This window comes from Ceratosolen solmsi, unplaced genomic scaffold (assembly GCF_000503995.2).
Source record: "Ceratosolen solmsi marchali unplaced genomic scaffold, CerSol_1.0 scaffold53, whole genome shotgun sequence".
Lineage (NCBI taxonomy): Eukaryota > Metazoa > Arthropoda > Insecta > Hymenoptera > Agaonidae > Ceratosolen > Ceratosolen solmsi.
Window position 1 is genome coordinate 2,040,635 of NW_011948441.1, and position 14,885 is coordinate 2,055,519.

Below are 14,885 nucleotides of genomic sequence, written 5' to 3' on the forward strand. Positions count from 1 at the left end.
AGTAAGAGCGTCTCAGACCTCTTGCCGTTGCGCCTCCGTCTCTTGGTGGCGTAAACGGTGCCAAGTTGACTCATGGCCACGGGATTGTTGGGACTGGCGGCGACGGCCGCCGGCGCCGAGGTCGGCGTCATCGTCTGCAGATCACTCTGCTGATGAAGCGCAAGGACCTGGGGATCGTCCGCTGCCGGGCCGTAGCATGTCTGCTGGTGTTGCTGCTGCTGTATCCGCTGCTCTGCGAAGTGGCTGCCGCCAGTCCCGAGGACCCCCAGCCCCCCGGCTCCTCTCTCCAGGGCGTACACGGCTACAACGGCTCGGGCCGGGCCTTCGGCAACGGCTGCCCCGGCAAGGGCTCGGCGGGCGACAACTCCATGCGCCCCCGGCGGGCCTCGCGCACACTGGCTCCGGGTGCTTTAACGACGGGCACCTCAACAGCAAAGCCCAATATCTAGCTTTGTGTCTCGTTCTCTTCCACCCTTTCTTTCTCGCTTTCTCTCTCGAGTAAACGTTCAAATTTTGCGGTCGTACGCGCTATCCTCGTTCGCGGCTGGTCGCCCGTGTACTGGCGGCGGGTTCGGAGGCGCACGCCGCCCGGCCGCTCCCCCCTCCCAGCAAGCGGCAGACAGCAAACCAGCCCCGCCCCTCGGCCGGCGGTGGCACGAACCAATGGGGAGCGCCGCCGGGCCAGCATGGCGTCCCGGAGGGCCAGCCTTCGGGGGCGCGGGCCCGAGAGGGACGCGAGGGCCTAAGCTTGCAAGCTTTTACCGAGGGCTTATCCGAGATCGACTGACCTTCAACCGACGGTGGCGTCTTATCATTCGAGACGGTAGACGTGATTTTCCAAGCTGGTGGCGCGCAGATCACAGACCGCAATGCCGAGATGTTCCTTGAGCCAACAACTTCGTTTTCAAACGCGACCAATGTAAAGCGAGAGCATGCAAATCCATTACTTTCATTCACAATGTCTAAGTAAGATCATCCCTAGATACTGTTCAAACACATCTATTAGTAATTTAATGTAATTAGTAATGTAATAAGGAATGGGGGATTCTGATGTACAATCATTTGACGTTAAATTTTATAAATGAGCTTATGAATCGATTCAATGATGTGTGCGCCATTACAAAAAATTATTTATAAATAATAAACATAATAATATATTTATTGGTCATCGATCCGTTTTTACTCTGCAAAAGTAACAATTTTATGCACCATAATGTGATAATTTTAATCATTAACTACAAAATCATAGTTATGTACTACTTTGTATACGAGATAAATCAATAAATTATAAATACACATATGTTAAATATTCATGTATTCTTAAATATTCATTAATCATCTAAATCCTTCAATTAGCGTATTATTTTATAGAATTTTTAAATATTACTTAATACTATTTAATATTAATATTACGAGAAATTCATAAAAAAAAAACTTTAAATATTTATCCACTTTTATTTATAAACTTTTACCAATACTTATCTATTCGGTTATTATTTTCAGCTTATAATAGTTAACGTTCCTATTTCGTTCTGGATACAGTTAATCAATACTTGAGTAAAAAATGAAGTGGATATCAAGATTTTTATGTTTATGCTCGTAAAGGCTGATAATCAATCTTACTTGCGCTATAAAGGATTTATTCAACTACTCTTAAATTATTTTATAATATTTTTCAAAATATTTTTATCAAATAAAAATAAAAATACACATTTAACAATAATTGGCCTTTAAGTAAATGAACGAGATTGACATTTCAATAAGATAACAATAACATATATTTACAAAATTATCATACTCACTTTTACAATAGATAATGTAGTTTTATGCAGATTTAATCTATTATCCACTATATATCAAAATGGATAAGTAAAGCCCCTTTCTATCGTTTATTATATTATTATATATAATGTATTATATATAATATAAGAGGATTGTTAATTTATATTATTTTTGATACACCATTCAACAATAATATATTTTTTAATTAATTTATTTATATGTTATATTAATTAATAGTTACCACATTGTAAATAAGACATAATTGTACCCGTAGTGCTTTATCTAACTAAATATTATCTGAATTTATTATATAATTGTTATTTTTCATATACTGAAAATACTGTATTATATTCAGTGATGTACTGTTAGTTTATAGTATATTAGTCAATAATGTTCGACGAATGATGCGTATTAAATACTACTAAAATCAGTATGTGCCATGCAAGAATAGTATACTATTGTATGATATTTTGCAATATAACGTCACCATATCTCCGACGATGCAAATATAACTCTCATTGTCCCAATGAGTCACATTGAACAATCAATGTCACACGAAGTATGTAATAATTTCCAATAAATCTATGTCAAGATTATGTGCATAGTGTTCATAGATAATGAATATCATTTGATATATATGATACTTTGATTCGTTAACATTAAAATAATTGATCTATATTAATGAAAGTATTATTTAAATATATATTGAAAATATCATTATAAATCAAATAATTTTGTATTATGATTAGAGTGCAATTTAACATATTTACTCAGAATATTGTTTTTAATTGAAGTGATGATTTTAATTATATTTCACTTTTAATTGAAAATAATTAATATTCGATTACGTGCAAAAAATTATTAAAAAATGCGGACGAACATGAACAATTTAGAACTTACCTCGTAACAATAGGCAAAATGTCAACATATATTATTGGAAATTGCTTAGATAATCAATAAAATTCAGTTTCGCTTGTTCTGATTTCTTTGATATTTATTTCCATCTATTATTACGTTACTAAAATTGTAGAAGAATTAATTTGATAACGTATTTTCTTTTTCAAATGAAAATCAAGTGAAATTATTTTAAACCTTACAAGGCTGCCAGATAATTATAGTAACATATAAGGGAGCTTTTCCAGTTATTTCAAGGTTATATTTTAAATCACAAATATTTCTAATTTTTTGTGAAATTTTTAAATCATTATAACGTTCACTTGTTCTTTATTATATCATATATTTATTTCATTTTCACATGTGTAGTAAAAACTGTGAACATTGAAAATTTCAATAAAATCACGAGAGAAATGGTTTGAATATATTTTTAACTTTCCATTTCATCTTACATGAAAAATATTCAAAAAATCCAAAGATTATAAATATCTTAAATATCTCTCTCTCTCTCTCTCTCTCTTTCTGCATAAGGCGACATATTAGCAAATGATTGAATACTGTAGTTATTCTTAATGTTTCTTCTTTTGCAATAATATTCTAAAAAGAAAGAGTATTGTAATTTAATACAATATTATTCAATTTATATTTCGGTCCTAAAATGCAATTTAAATAAATAGACAGAAAAAGTCAATTAGCCTCGTTTATTATTGGACTTACAATTAAGTCAACGTACTATCCTTTGAGAAATATTTCTTTACTAAATGCTAGTTCGTTTTTTTGTTTTCATTATATAACATTATTTATTTTCGTATTATATTTTTGAAAAGTGTTTATAAATCTTTATAAAGATAGTTTATATGAAATTGACGAAAAAATAAAATTATGTAAAAATAGTATGTATTATCTAGTAATTATCTATTAATTATCTAGTAATTGAGTAATTTGCATTATTATTAACGAAGGAGTTTATAGATTTTTCATAACTAACAATAAAATATTTTAATATTTATACTGTAGTTTATAAACAAGAAATGAGAAATCAATTCTACACATGGCCAAAATAATTCTTTCGTTTCAAATAAATTTAAAGAAAGAAATGACGATATTAAATTGGCAGTAAAATATAGACACATCGATAAAAGAACCAACTCATAAATGTTATATTGATCATACATCTAATACTATTAAGATTAAATACTGCTGCTTCAACTATTCTAAAGGAAGTGGAGTTATGGGATATTTTTTAGATGTAGCAGTTATTATTTATTTTTTACTATATGTAGGATATTTATCTATAATTATCCGACCGTTATACAAATTAAAATATTTATGATATACCAATTGTAGAAAATTATTGGTAAAGATTAGATTAATAGCGAAGGAGGTTAATATAGAAAGTAATTAGAAATAAACATTTAATATTTTTAAAACTTTATTACTTTGATCATCGTTATTTTAAACAAACTTGAAAAACACTAAACATGTACTGATATATATATATATATATATATATATATATATATAATAGAGGCACGCCCGTGTATCATTATTATCGAAAAATATATTATCAAAGTCAGTAATTTAAAATTCTTTGAAAAGATGAAAATAAGCCTTTATTTGTATTTGTATTGAAAAGCATAAGAGTAGCTTTCGATTGTTTTCATCCAGGAAATGCAGTTATGGCTTCTGGTTTTTTTGTAATGCAGAATACCCTTTACACGTATATGCCAGATTACATCAAATTATAAATAAATGAAATTGTTGTTTTGAAAATATTTTTTCAATACTAATAAAATTGCAATGTTATTTATTTTGCGTCGTATTTAAAAAAATAACATGATTTATGATAATCTGAATTGTTTTTAAATACTTTTATTTTTACAATTAAATGATCTAAATATGTAGCAACATGTTACCATTGAATACGCATAATATTGTTTTTACACAAGTTACATAATGTATAAATAATTCCACCGATTACAGTAAGTATAGAAATTATGGGAAACAGACCAAGCTGCGCTATAAAATAATTGGACAGAGTAGGGGAGATCGTGAGGGAAGTTGTTCTAAATCAAAGCCTCGGTAAGGAACAACATTTGCGAGGCGAGACTAGAAAGTCGCCAGCTCGTGAACTTTAATTGTGCTTTAACGAAGCCGACTGTTAGTGTTGGTCAGTACCTTACGTGCTGCACGCATCGCGACAAATCTTCCGGTCGACTACCGTCGTTACTTCGTCATTGACCTTGGGGCGCATCTACCCAATTGCTCTTCTTACCATCCTTAGAGATTCCCTTTTACCGACTTCAATAGAAGGTCTCGAATCCTCTCAAACCTACCTGTGTTTGAGAATGAGATAGACGCTAATCGACACACACACATAGAGGAACATCTTTATCTCCCGATTAGTAAATATTTATTGTTGTGATATCCTTCCCCTACGAATATCACCTACTTATATTACACGTTTATGTCTGAAAAGCAATCGTTAAAACGCTAAATCAACTGGGATACATAGCTTTGCCGTATCGTAGTTGTGTAGGAGTCACCTGCAAGTAGCGAGTGGCGAAAAAATTCGAAAGAGCTACATAGAAGGATGGAATCATTTACCTAGACGTCAGTGGCTGAAGCTCGCAGCGCCATCTCTCGGCCAATCCCTTAATTCCCCTATACCCTTGTATCGGTATTCTCGTAGTAGAGGCCGTAATTCCACCCTTCCTCCTGCTCATCTTTGTGCTCATCATCTAATAATCAATCGTCGGCCCGACGGCTGTCGCGTTCTATTAAAAGTTTGTTCTTAAAGGAATTGTGCATGTTTCGAAATGGGATCGCGATCGCTCATCTCAATGGGTTAACACGCAACAAGAAACGACAATGCTTATGTGATGAGAGAGTGCAAGGGAAATTGACAAACAATTTAGCGATTCCGTGGTTAGATAAGATCGTAGGTACTGATACGATTGGCTGTTCGAAATAATAATAAGAGACGCGAGCGACTCCAGGACGGTGCAGATTGATTAGAGCTATGATGGCCCTCAGCTCTGTGCGCGCAAGCGCCAGAATAATGGCTGCGCTCTGGCTTAATTAAATAAATCATTGCTTTGAAGTACATGCGAGGGAACGCGTGCTATACCGATCCCCACGGCCTCCTAATTGTATGCTATGAATAATTACCCTGAAGCTCACTCCCCACTTACTCTCACTTCGTCTCACTTTGCTGCGGTGATTGGTAAAGCCACTCGTATCCCGGCCATAGTTCCTTGTTCCACCCCCTTATCGCGCTTTATGGTTTATCCAGTGATTAATATAAGCGAGCTTTTCGCCAATGGTCTGAAGTTATTTTTGCCATTTGGAAGGGATAGTATTTATGCGGCGACCATTTATTTGCCGCTGAGCGTCACCGGCTGTTTACGATCTGAATTAACAAAAACTTAAGTTTGTGGTTAATACAGAAATTTCGAATTATAGAGCGAAATGTCAAACAGGTTTCATTATATACAGGCAATGCGTTTAGTTATGTACTTACTTTAAATATGTAATAATGATAGGTAGTTCAATTTTGATTTTTCGTTTTCTCAGAATTTTATATTTTCGCATAAACTGTTGCGGTTCACTAAAACACAATGTTTAAAAATATTTGAAAACAGATGAAATTAAGAGCGTGAGTATCGTAGGATTAAAACATGATGTAAAACAACGATTGCGTAAAGCTGTAGAGAATTAATTCGTTGATTATAATTTCTGCTCATTTTGTCAATGGGTCAATTTAGTTTCACAAATTCGTAGGAAGACAGAGAGCATGAATAATTATAGTGATGCTGCTTCCGCGAAGAGCGTACCTGCCCAAACTAACGTCTTTAAGATGATTTAGCTCTGGCGTAAAAGTAGCTGAGTTTGGAATATTCGATGCCATAGGACAGCGTAAGCGGGGTAAAGGGTATGGGTTGGGAAAAGGGAAGAAGCTAACACCGCTCGCACTTGTCATGCATTTTTCAGCGGAGCGCATAATTGTAGGCCCGCGAGCCGTTTTTCTACTCGGATTTTATATTCGTTCCATATGCCAGTAATAAAAGGATGCGATGCGACCTGGCTGCACTCATATGTATTATGTATGGACTGGTCGTTATTAGCGTAGCTCTCATTGTCTCATTGTTACAGGAACATTTGACTTTTGAGCGTTGTGCAAGTCCCCAACGACTTTATCATTTTCTGCTTCATTGTTGTATTATGCGGCCAGAATTTTCACTTTAACCTGTCTTGTGCTTTTTCAACTCTCTGCTCATAATCTGAAAAATTGACCCTTGTTTTAATACTCAACGCTAAATCATTTCTCACTCTATTTATATTTTATTTGATATCAACACTTCGATAGCAGAACTTCCTGTTTCATAACGTACTCTTTTTTGCGCTCAATTCCAACTGTTACCGAATCATACCGAGTTATTCTCTGAAAACAAGTATTGTAAATATGAGACTATCTTTCAGCTTATGGCATAAAAGTTTTAATGAAATCCGTAACATTATGTCAATACTCCAAGGCAAAAACTTACCGCTCACCTAATTAATATCAAATACCTTACGAGTATGTTGAATATCTTAAAAACAAAACTATTTTAATGTAAATTTCATCTACTGATTGAGCTTTACTAATATACGTTGTATGATTATCAATTGAATGAATTACTTCAATTGCTAACAATCAAACGTCGATAATGATCGTCAATTCTTTTGATACCGTAAAATGCGATTCTAAAATTATTGATAATGAACTTATTATTTTAGATTAAGGCGTTCCATTTCAATAAATATTTATGTCTTTCTGTATGTCGGTTTATCTGTATGTCTGTCTGTCTCTCTCTCTGTCTCTGTCTCTGTCTCTCTCTCTCTCTCTCTCCCTCTCACTCTCTATGACTCTTTCGTTTAATTATTAAAATGAAATCACTGTGTAAAGCATAGTATACATTGAAAGTAGACATATTATATTGAAATCCTTATAAGTGCAGTTAAATATATGTTAACTTATGTAGTAGAAAATATGAGAACGAGATTATGGTTGGAAAGATTATTCCGGAATGTAGGCCAATTTTGAAGATATCCAAAAATTGGCTGAACAAGTTGAACATTTTACGCGTTTGGCTAAACTTTCCCTTCTTACAAAAGCATACGATAAAAGTACACGTCATGCACATGCACGTAGAAATCAGAAGGAAGTGGCTAAGAGAAGCCTCTGTGATTGATTTTATTTTCAGTTGGAAATGAACTTGCCGTTAGAAAACGATTTCAAATATAAGTAACATTTATTTGCCCATCCAATGGATTTGGACCTAAGCTCTTAAGCCTCGACGAAGCAGGAAACATCGTGCAGGTGGCGAGTAATAAAGCAAACTCTTCGGAAGCGAAAGTTCGCGGTACTTAGGGGGCTGTATTGTTTCGCTCAGCAAATGTCGCCCGGTCACGGGGAGTTGAACTTGCTCCGGGATTACGGCCTCCGGAGGATTACGGCCTCGATTCGGCTAATGGCCCTGGGGCGACGGCCGTTGATCCCGCGCCCCCTCACTCGATTTATCATTCGTCCCTCGCGGAAGGGCCGAAAGGTCCGAGGTCGCGAGTCTGAATGCTGGCACTTTCAACGCGGCGCCAACGGCGCAACCGATAATTATCGATGGTTGTTTATGGGGGTGGGGAAGGCGCGCTTTAAATTGTTATTATAATGAAGCCGGATAAATAGGAGCTGCGGATACGTGATCCTCGCAATTACTGTCTTATAATAATTTCCAAGTTGGCGAAGAGCGGCCGGGGAAAACGCATCGAGGATTGCCTTCGGAGAAATTATTGAGAATTACGTGGGTCGCGTTGTGTGGGGAATGGCAGCGGGGGAGGGGGGTCAAGAAATTGGTAGTCTAGCCCGCGGATGATTGACAGCAGTGGCGGTAGTGGCGGCTGTTCTTTCTTTCTCCGGTCTTTCCTAATCGAGCGGCTCCCGAGAGGGCCCGGAATAATCCAATGATTGGGCCGCATTATGTGCCATCGGCCGATCCAACTGCTCCTACGTCCAGCTTACCATTGTCCAGCACTCAGTGGACAAAAAATAAAAATAAAATAATACCGTCTCCGCCGGTATCCAATTTTCATTTTAATTTCGTGCCCGTAGAGTCATTAAGCACTCGAGTAAAGCAGCGCCTCTTGGTTGCCTACGTGTCTGTCCTGCACGCGGTTACGAATTCCGTGAAGCAAGAGCATTTTCGTCGGGGACACTTTCATAATCACAGCCGCGGTACTGGCACTAGCTAAAAAAAATCTCGTTTTTACTCCCAGACAACTGATGGAACGGATGTGACAATAATAATTTATTAGATAAAGCGAAAATCATTTACATAAGTTCGGTTTGCTCATATTGGTGTTCGTGAAATATCTTGGATATATAAAGCAAATCATGTAAGCCTCAAATATCCTTGTTTGGACGAATGAATTTAATTTATTTGATGTACAGATAGCAATGAATACTAGGAAATATATATAAAGATTGCAATTCTTATGTAAGATTGGTCGAGCATTACTTATATTTTCGTCAATGTCCATATGAACATATCTCGTTGTAATTGAAAGTGGAACAAAATGACGGTTACCTTGATCGTGTACTGCATCAGAAGTCGATCTTTGCTCTCGCACTTTATAAAACTTTATAAAAGTCTTTTTAAAATAACGATATTAATGTCGTCGATAAAGTAATCTCATTTTCAATTTTCTAGAGTAAAAGTCCTTCTAATTGCCCCGATAGCTCGTCCACGTCTCCAATGACCCATCCATCTTTCTGTCAATTTTCAACAACGCAAAGCCTGTTTCAACGCTTCGCCTTCGATGCATCCAATCGGCACTCCTAATCACTCACAAACATTGATCGCGAAGACCAAAATCATAGATAATGAAGTTCGAGAAGAATCGGCTAAAACTGTCAACTGGTAATGAAACAATTTAATTACGGGGCCAATTTCATAGCATTTTGCGACTATTTTCCAGGCTTGATCCCCATCTCCGGGGACTACTGACTAAGTCGCCGGTTCTTAAAGTCAACCCCTTCCTCCCGAAGTAATAAAAGCAAAGCAGACTTTTATTGCCGACAATAAAGCGGTCTGCACGTGTGCGTAGTCGAGTCCAATTTTTCTTCATTAAACTCGCGAGTCCGCCGTCTTTTCTCCAAGCGGTCCAGGCTTTTCCGAAGATAAAAGTTCAACATTAAAGAACCATTATGCCAAAACGATATATTCAGGCTTCAATGTTGCAGTATGAGAAATCGATCGCGAAATCGGTGCTTCGTCGAGAGGCCAATTACACGTATCAGCCGCAGCCCCGGCAGCTTTTGTTACTGCTGCTAATCTCGCAGGGAGAGACGGCCACAAAATATAGGGGCCCGGACAATGGGGTACGAGACAATGAGGCAGATGGGCCCGCGGTCTTGGGCCCTCGAAAAATACGATATCTCTCCGCGGATGTTTCCCATATTCGTTCTTCGCTTCCTTACCCCTCTTATTCCCTTCTTTTCGACTTCGCACTGTCCGAAAATAAAAACAAGGGACTTTTGGGGCTCGCGTGAGCGCATCATAAGGACAAGTACTCCGCCCCCTTTTTCCCCGAGCCAGAAAAGACGACGGCTTTCCCGGAGAAGAGCTTTTCACCCAATGGGAATTCTCGGAGCTCGTAGTGCAACCACGATTTTGCCCGAGGCCGACTCGTATTTACACGCAAGACAAATAAGTCGTCTTGCCGATTCCAGGCAAGTTAGTTGTCGGTCGAGTTTTGGAACATTCAAAATCTGCTGGTCTACCTGTTGTTCAAAAATCTCTGCGTTCTTATTTTGCGGTCCCACAACAGAATGAAGTAACGAAACCCTGGAATTACGCTTTTCATTGCATTGTTGTCGAAGCGAGTGAACGTTTTGACGAATAATTATTTGAAAAAGACGCGAATGAATGTAGGCTCAATGCTAAAAAAAATCATCGTAAAAGTAATAATATTTTTAATGTTAGATTTTACACAGGTATGCAGTATGGATGCTACGCGATACGAGTTCCCAGCGAGTCTTTAAGACGATTGTATTATTTAGTCGAGTTCGTTAAAAGCTTCGTTAAACTTATAAAATTGAAGAAAAGTAATTACTGCATTTCACATTTTATTATCGGAAAGGTAAGAGTCTTAGCTACAAAAGCTGACGTTCGCAGTCGAAATTTAATACGTAATTAAGAAAGATTCACGGGAAATGCTAATAATGGCGCTAATAATTAATTTTTGAGTATTTTGACTAAGTTAACGTAATCGCTTTGGCACTATTGACTGGCTTCTTCCAAGAACTTCTCCGTCGCTTATGAAACAAAATCGCGGGGGAACAAGATGGCGGCAAGCAAGAAGGTTGATGTCGCCGTCGAAGGCGCGTGATAATATACGACATCGAGCCGGACCGATCGCGTATGCTAAGCCCCTCCCATTTTTCAACGAAAGCTCGTGAGCTTCGCTTTGTGTTTGCATTTTTCGAGGACACTCTAACGTTCGGGATAAGGGATGCGCACGCGAGAATATTTGACGCCTTCGATGGCGTTTCAATGTTTATTGGAGAGGTGGATAGCGATAACCTAACAACAATTGAGCGACATCTGCATCCGACAAAGTACTTGTTCTCGTCCATTTTTATAATAATTCCCGGTAATTCTTTCTTATGTTGATGCACGATCGATCATCAATCGTATACGTAATTAGTGAATCTACTATCGAGAATCAGCACTCCTTTCTATTTCTCATCCAACGTGCGTAACTTTAGGATTCCGTCACGTTGCTTAGCGAAAAATACACGGCTTTCTCGTACTTACCGCCAGTTCCCATTGCCAATAGTATATTTTTATAAATTTCGTGCATTACGCGTGGAAACGATTCATCATCAGTACCAGAATATTGAATATTTATAAAAGAGAGATAATTTTGACTCGTCCACAGTAAGAGAACGGTATTGTGGCGCTCGGTTCTTCGGATACGTCGTTATTACTGTTCGTTATTATTTCTTCTTATATATATATATATCGCGAACTCGTCCTAGAAATACGTGAAAAGCATCAATTTGAGATATGCTTAATTAATACCCATGACTGTTGGTCAAATTCATAGAATGTAACTAAAATTTATTATGTGAAATATAGATCTTATTTGGCGAGCGGAGATTTGTATGGAGCTGTGTACGTACCGTACCATTTCATATAGTTAATAGCGCCGTTTGTGCGTAGTTAGTTTCAGTTAAATAACATCCGTGGAAAAATATAAAATTTAACGGTTTCTCGAGCGTGAGAGCCTGCGATTTTCCAAAATATAAGTTGAAATGGAATAAGAACGAGGCTGGAGTATTGATGCTTAAATGGAGGGGAACGCAATAGGATGCAACTCTGAGTACAGTGGTTACGCAACGGCTAGCTAGTGTAATAAAGTAACGCATTAAAAGCTACAATTACGTATCAGTCCATTGATTTTGTTTGATTGGAATAAGCCCGTTATTAGACGGAATGGAAAAAAATAGGCCACTATGACTTTGGCATATTTTGCGAATCACAAGGGTTTCTTCATATTTTTTAGCTCAATTAGAGTGCTCGGTAAGCATCAACGAGCCTATTTAACAATGATAGTTGTCAAGGAGTCTGATAAAAGAGGAGAATTTAGTGAAATATTAGAGGGACGGCTCCTTTGATAGCTAAATTAACAACAAGGCGGAATTGATCAAAGTAAGCTCGTTCATCATATATAGACAGGCCCGACCGCACGTTACCATGCCGCTGGCTTTTTTCACTCTTATTCCGTATTCCGGCGCATGTCGCTTACTATTGTGAAAAATAAAAAGTACCGTAAATAAAAAGTGTCTCGTCCTTTATTATTCGGTCATTTTTTAAATTTAGCCGTCAAGAAACGTGAGGCATCGCTCAAAATTCGGTTGAACGCGATTCAAAGACCGTGATATTCGATTCGCTGAGACGACCAAAGACCTTGGACACGTAATCACCAGTAAAGCTTAAGCTTCGTTATAATTATTCGACTGTACTTGAGCGGCATTATTAGAAGAGTATTCAACTTCTCGTGATGGGGCATCGTGGCATCGGATCCTGGATTATTCGCACGTGGGACGACAGAAGAATTTTCGTGGGCAGGAAACCGAGTGATACATTGCTTCTATTATTCTCTACTCGCCGTCCTTATCAATGTGGAAAGTGCAAGACGCACGAATTCCATCTTGCGTCGTTAAGTTCGCATCAAGGCCGCTCAGACCTATCATTACCGTTACTCATTATCCGATTAGCAAACCCGGCGACTTATCTCGCAAAAAACGAGAAAATTTAAAGTAACGCGGTCTAATTAGCAACAGCGACCCAATAAATCATATCGCCAGCTGCAGCCATTAACACCTCTAATTATGCGACCAATGTGCGCACGCGTGCTCCCATTATAATAAATTGGCCGTTAATCGAGAGGCGCGGATCAATGGGCGCGGACCTGATGCAAATGACTCGAGGACGGCATCAAACATTTCGTCCAACAAATGATTACATTGGCCGATGAGCTTCCCGATAGTCGATGCCCGTTACGAGCATCTGCGGCTCCCGTTCTCTCGCTCTCTCCCTCCCTCCCTCCCTCCCTCTCTCTCTCTCTCTCTCTTTCTCTCTCGATTGCTTTCTCTGTTTTAAGAGGCCCTTCTTCTCTTGTATGCCAGCCGAATAAATTCGCACGTGTCCAGACAAGCAGTTACGCGAGTTTGCGAGCAATCAGGCGCGAAAGGGGAGACGAATTAGCTGAAAAATTTCATTTGAGGCGTCTGATCGATAAGAATATCTTCGATTGCAATCTGCGAACTCGCATATGTATTATAAAGTGACGGGAAAATCTTTTACTCAACCTCGCAATAAGCCCGTTCAAATACTAGTTACATGTAAGTTCATCGGGTCCTCGGTTCGATGCGTACTACAACCGCAAAAAGATTCTTGTAAGCCACAAATTTCTTTTAAGGGCAGGAACGCGAGCGCACGCGAAACTTGCATCGCGAAAAATACATTACTAGGGCTGCTGAGAATATTAAACGCAGCAAAACCCAGCATAATATAATTAGAGTAGGACAGCTGTAACGAGAGATTTGCATCGCGAAGGCTTAATATTGCGCGAAGGACTTTTTCTAAGCACCACCCTTTTTCATTACAGGAGATATTTATACCACGAGCATATCGGCAAATGCATGCGCAGGCGATAACTCGTCTAAAATTGCATAAAACGGCAACATCTTGTTTAACGAGCGACTTGATTAGGCCCCAAAAACATCCACGGCCATAGATTTATGAACTAAGATAAGAACTAAGATTTGAAACACTTTTCTCGATCATCAAGGAGTGCGTGCGGGGGTGCCCCGGATATACGACGCGTCCTACACCTTTCAATTCCTTCTTGATAATTGCTACGAAGGTCGTTGGCGATGGGGAGAAGATGGGAGGAATAAGCGGTAAGGTATAACGGATGCACATAGAGAATTCGACGCGTGGCTAGAACACTATCGTGGACGCACATCGATTGCCATCTTCACGAAGAAAAAACGTAGTCAGAGGAGTTAGGAAAGTTGGAGGGAGGGAGATGGAAAGGCGCGCTAATTAACGGCAATTTACAAAAATAACGAGGTGCGGGGCCCAGCAGGTGCGGTCCGCCGCCGTAATTGTACGCGAATAACTCGACGGCTCTTCTTATCGGGCAGCCCCTTTACATCTCGTCCGACGATTGCGGGCTTTTTTCGTGCCCCCACCACGAGTCGTTTAAGCTTTAAACGATCTACTAAGGAGCGTGAAAGAAGAAGGGGGCGCCGAGACGATTTCCCGACAAGTGGCATCTACTTCGGCCTCTTAATTTATTGCTCGCGTCAGTGACTCGCACTTTGGCGCTCCTCCGCTCGTTGTCTGTCGAGTCGCCGAATGCTTTGTTTCCTGTTCGACCTGACTATCGTCACATTCCCCCGAAAGCCATTGATTTCGATCAAGCGGCGTGTCAGTTTTGCTCGCTCATCCAGTTCCCCTCCCCTTCGCTCGCATACGATACGGAATTCCGAGATCACTCCGACGAAACGTTTAAATTACAAATCGAACTATTAAATTACGAGCTTTACAAGTTAGTTCGACCCCCCCCCCCCCCCCCCCCCCGCCCCCCCCCCCCCC

General features: G+C 38.9%; 1 protein-coding gene across 1 annotated transcript in view; it reads right to left on the reverse strand.

The window, feature by feature from the left end:
* The window catches only part of ss (aryl hydrocarbon receptor spineless), a 64,613-nt gene extending 64,109 nt beyond the window's left edge, over positions 1 to 504 (reverse strand). Inside the window, exon 1 of the mRNA XM_011503947.1 lies at positions 19 to 504. Within this exon, the coding sequence (XP_011502249.1) occupies positions 19 to 131 (113 nt within the window). The 5' untranslated portion in view covers positions 132 to 504. The remainder of the gene's footprint in view (positions 1 to 18) is intronic.
* Between the last annotated feature and the right edge of the window lie 14,381 nt (positions 505 to 14,885).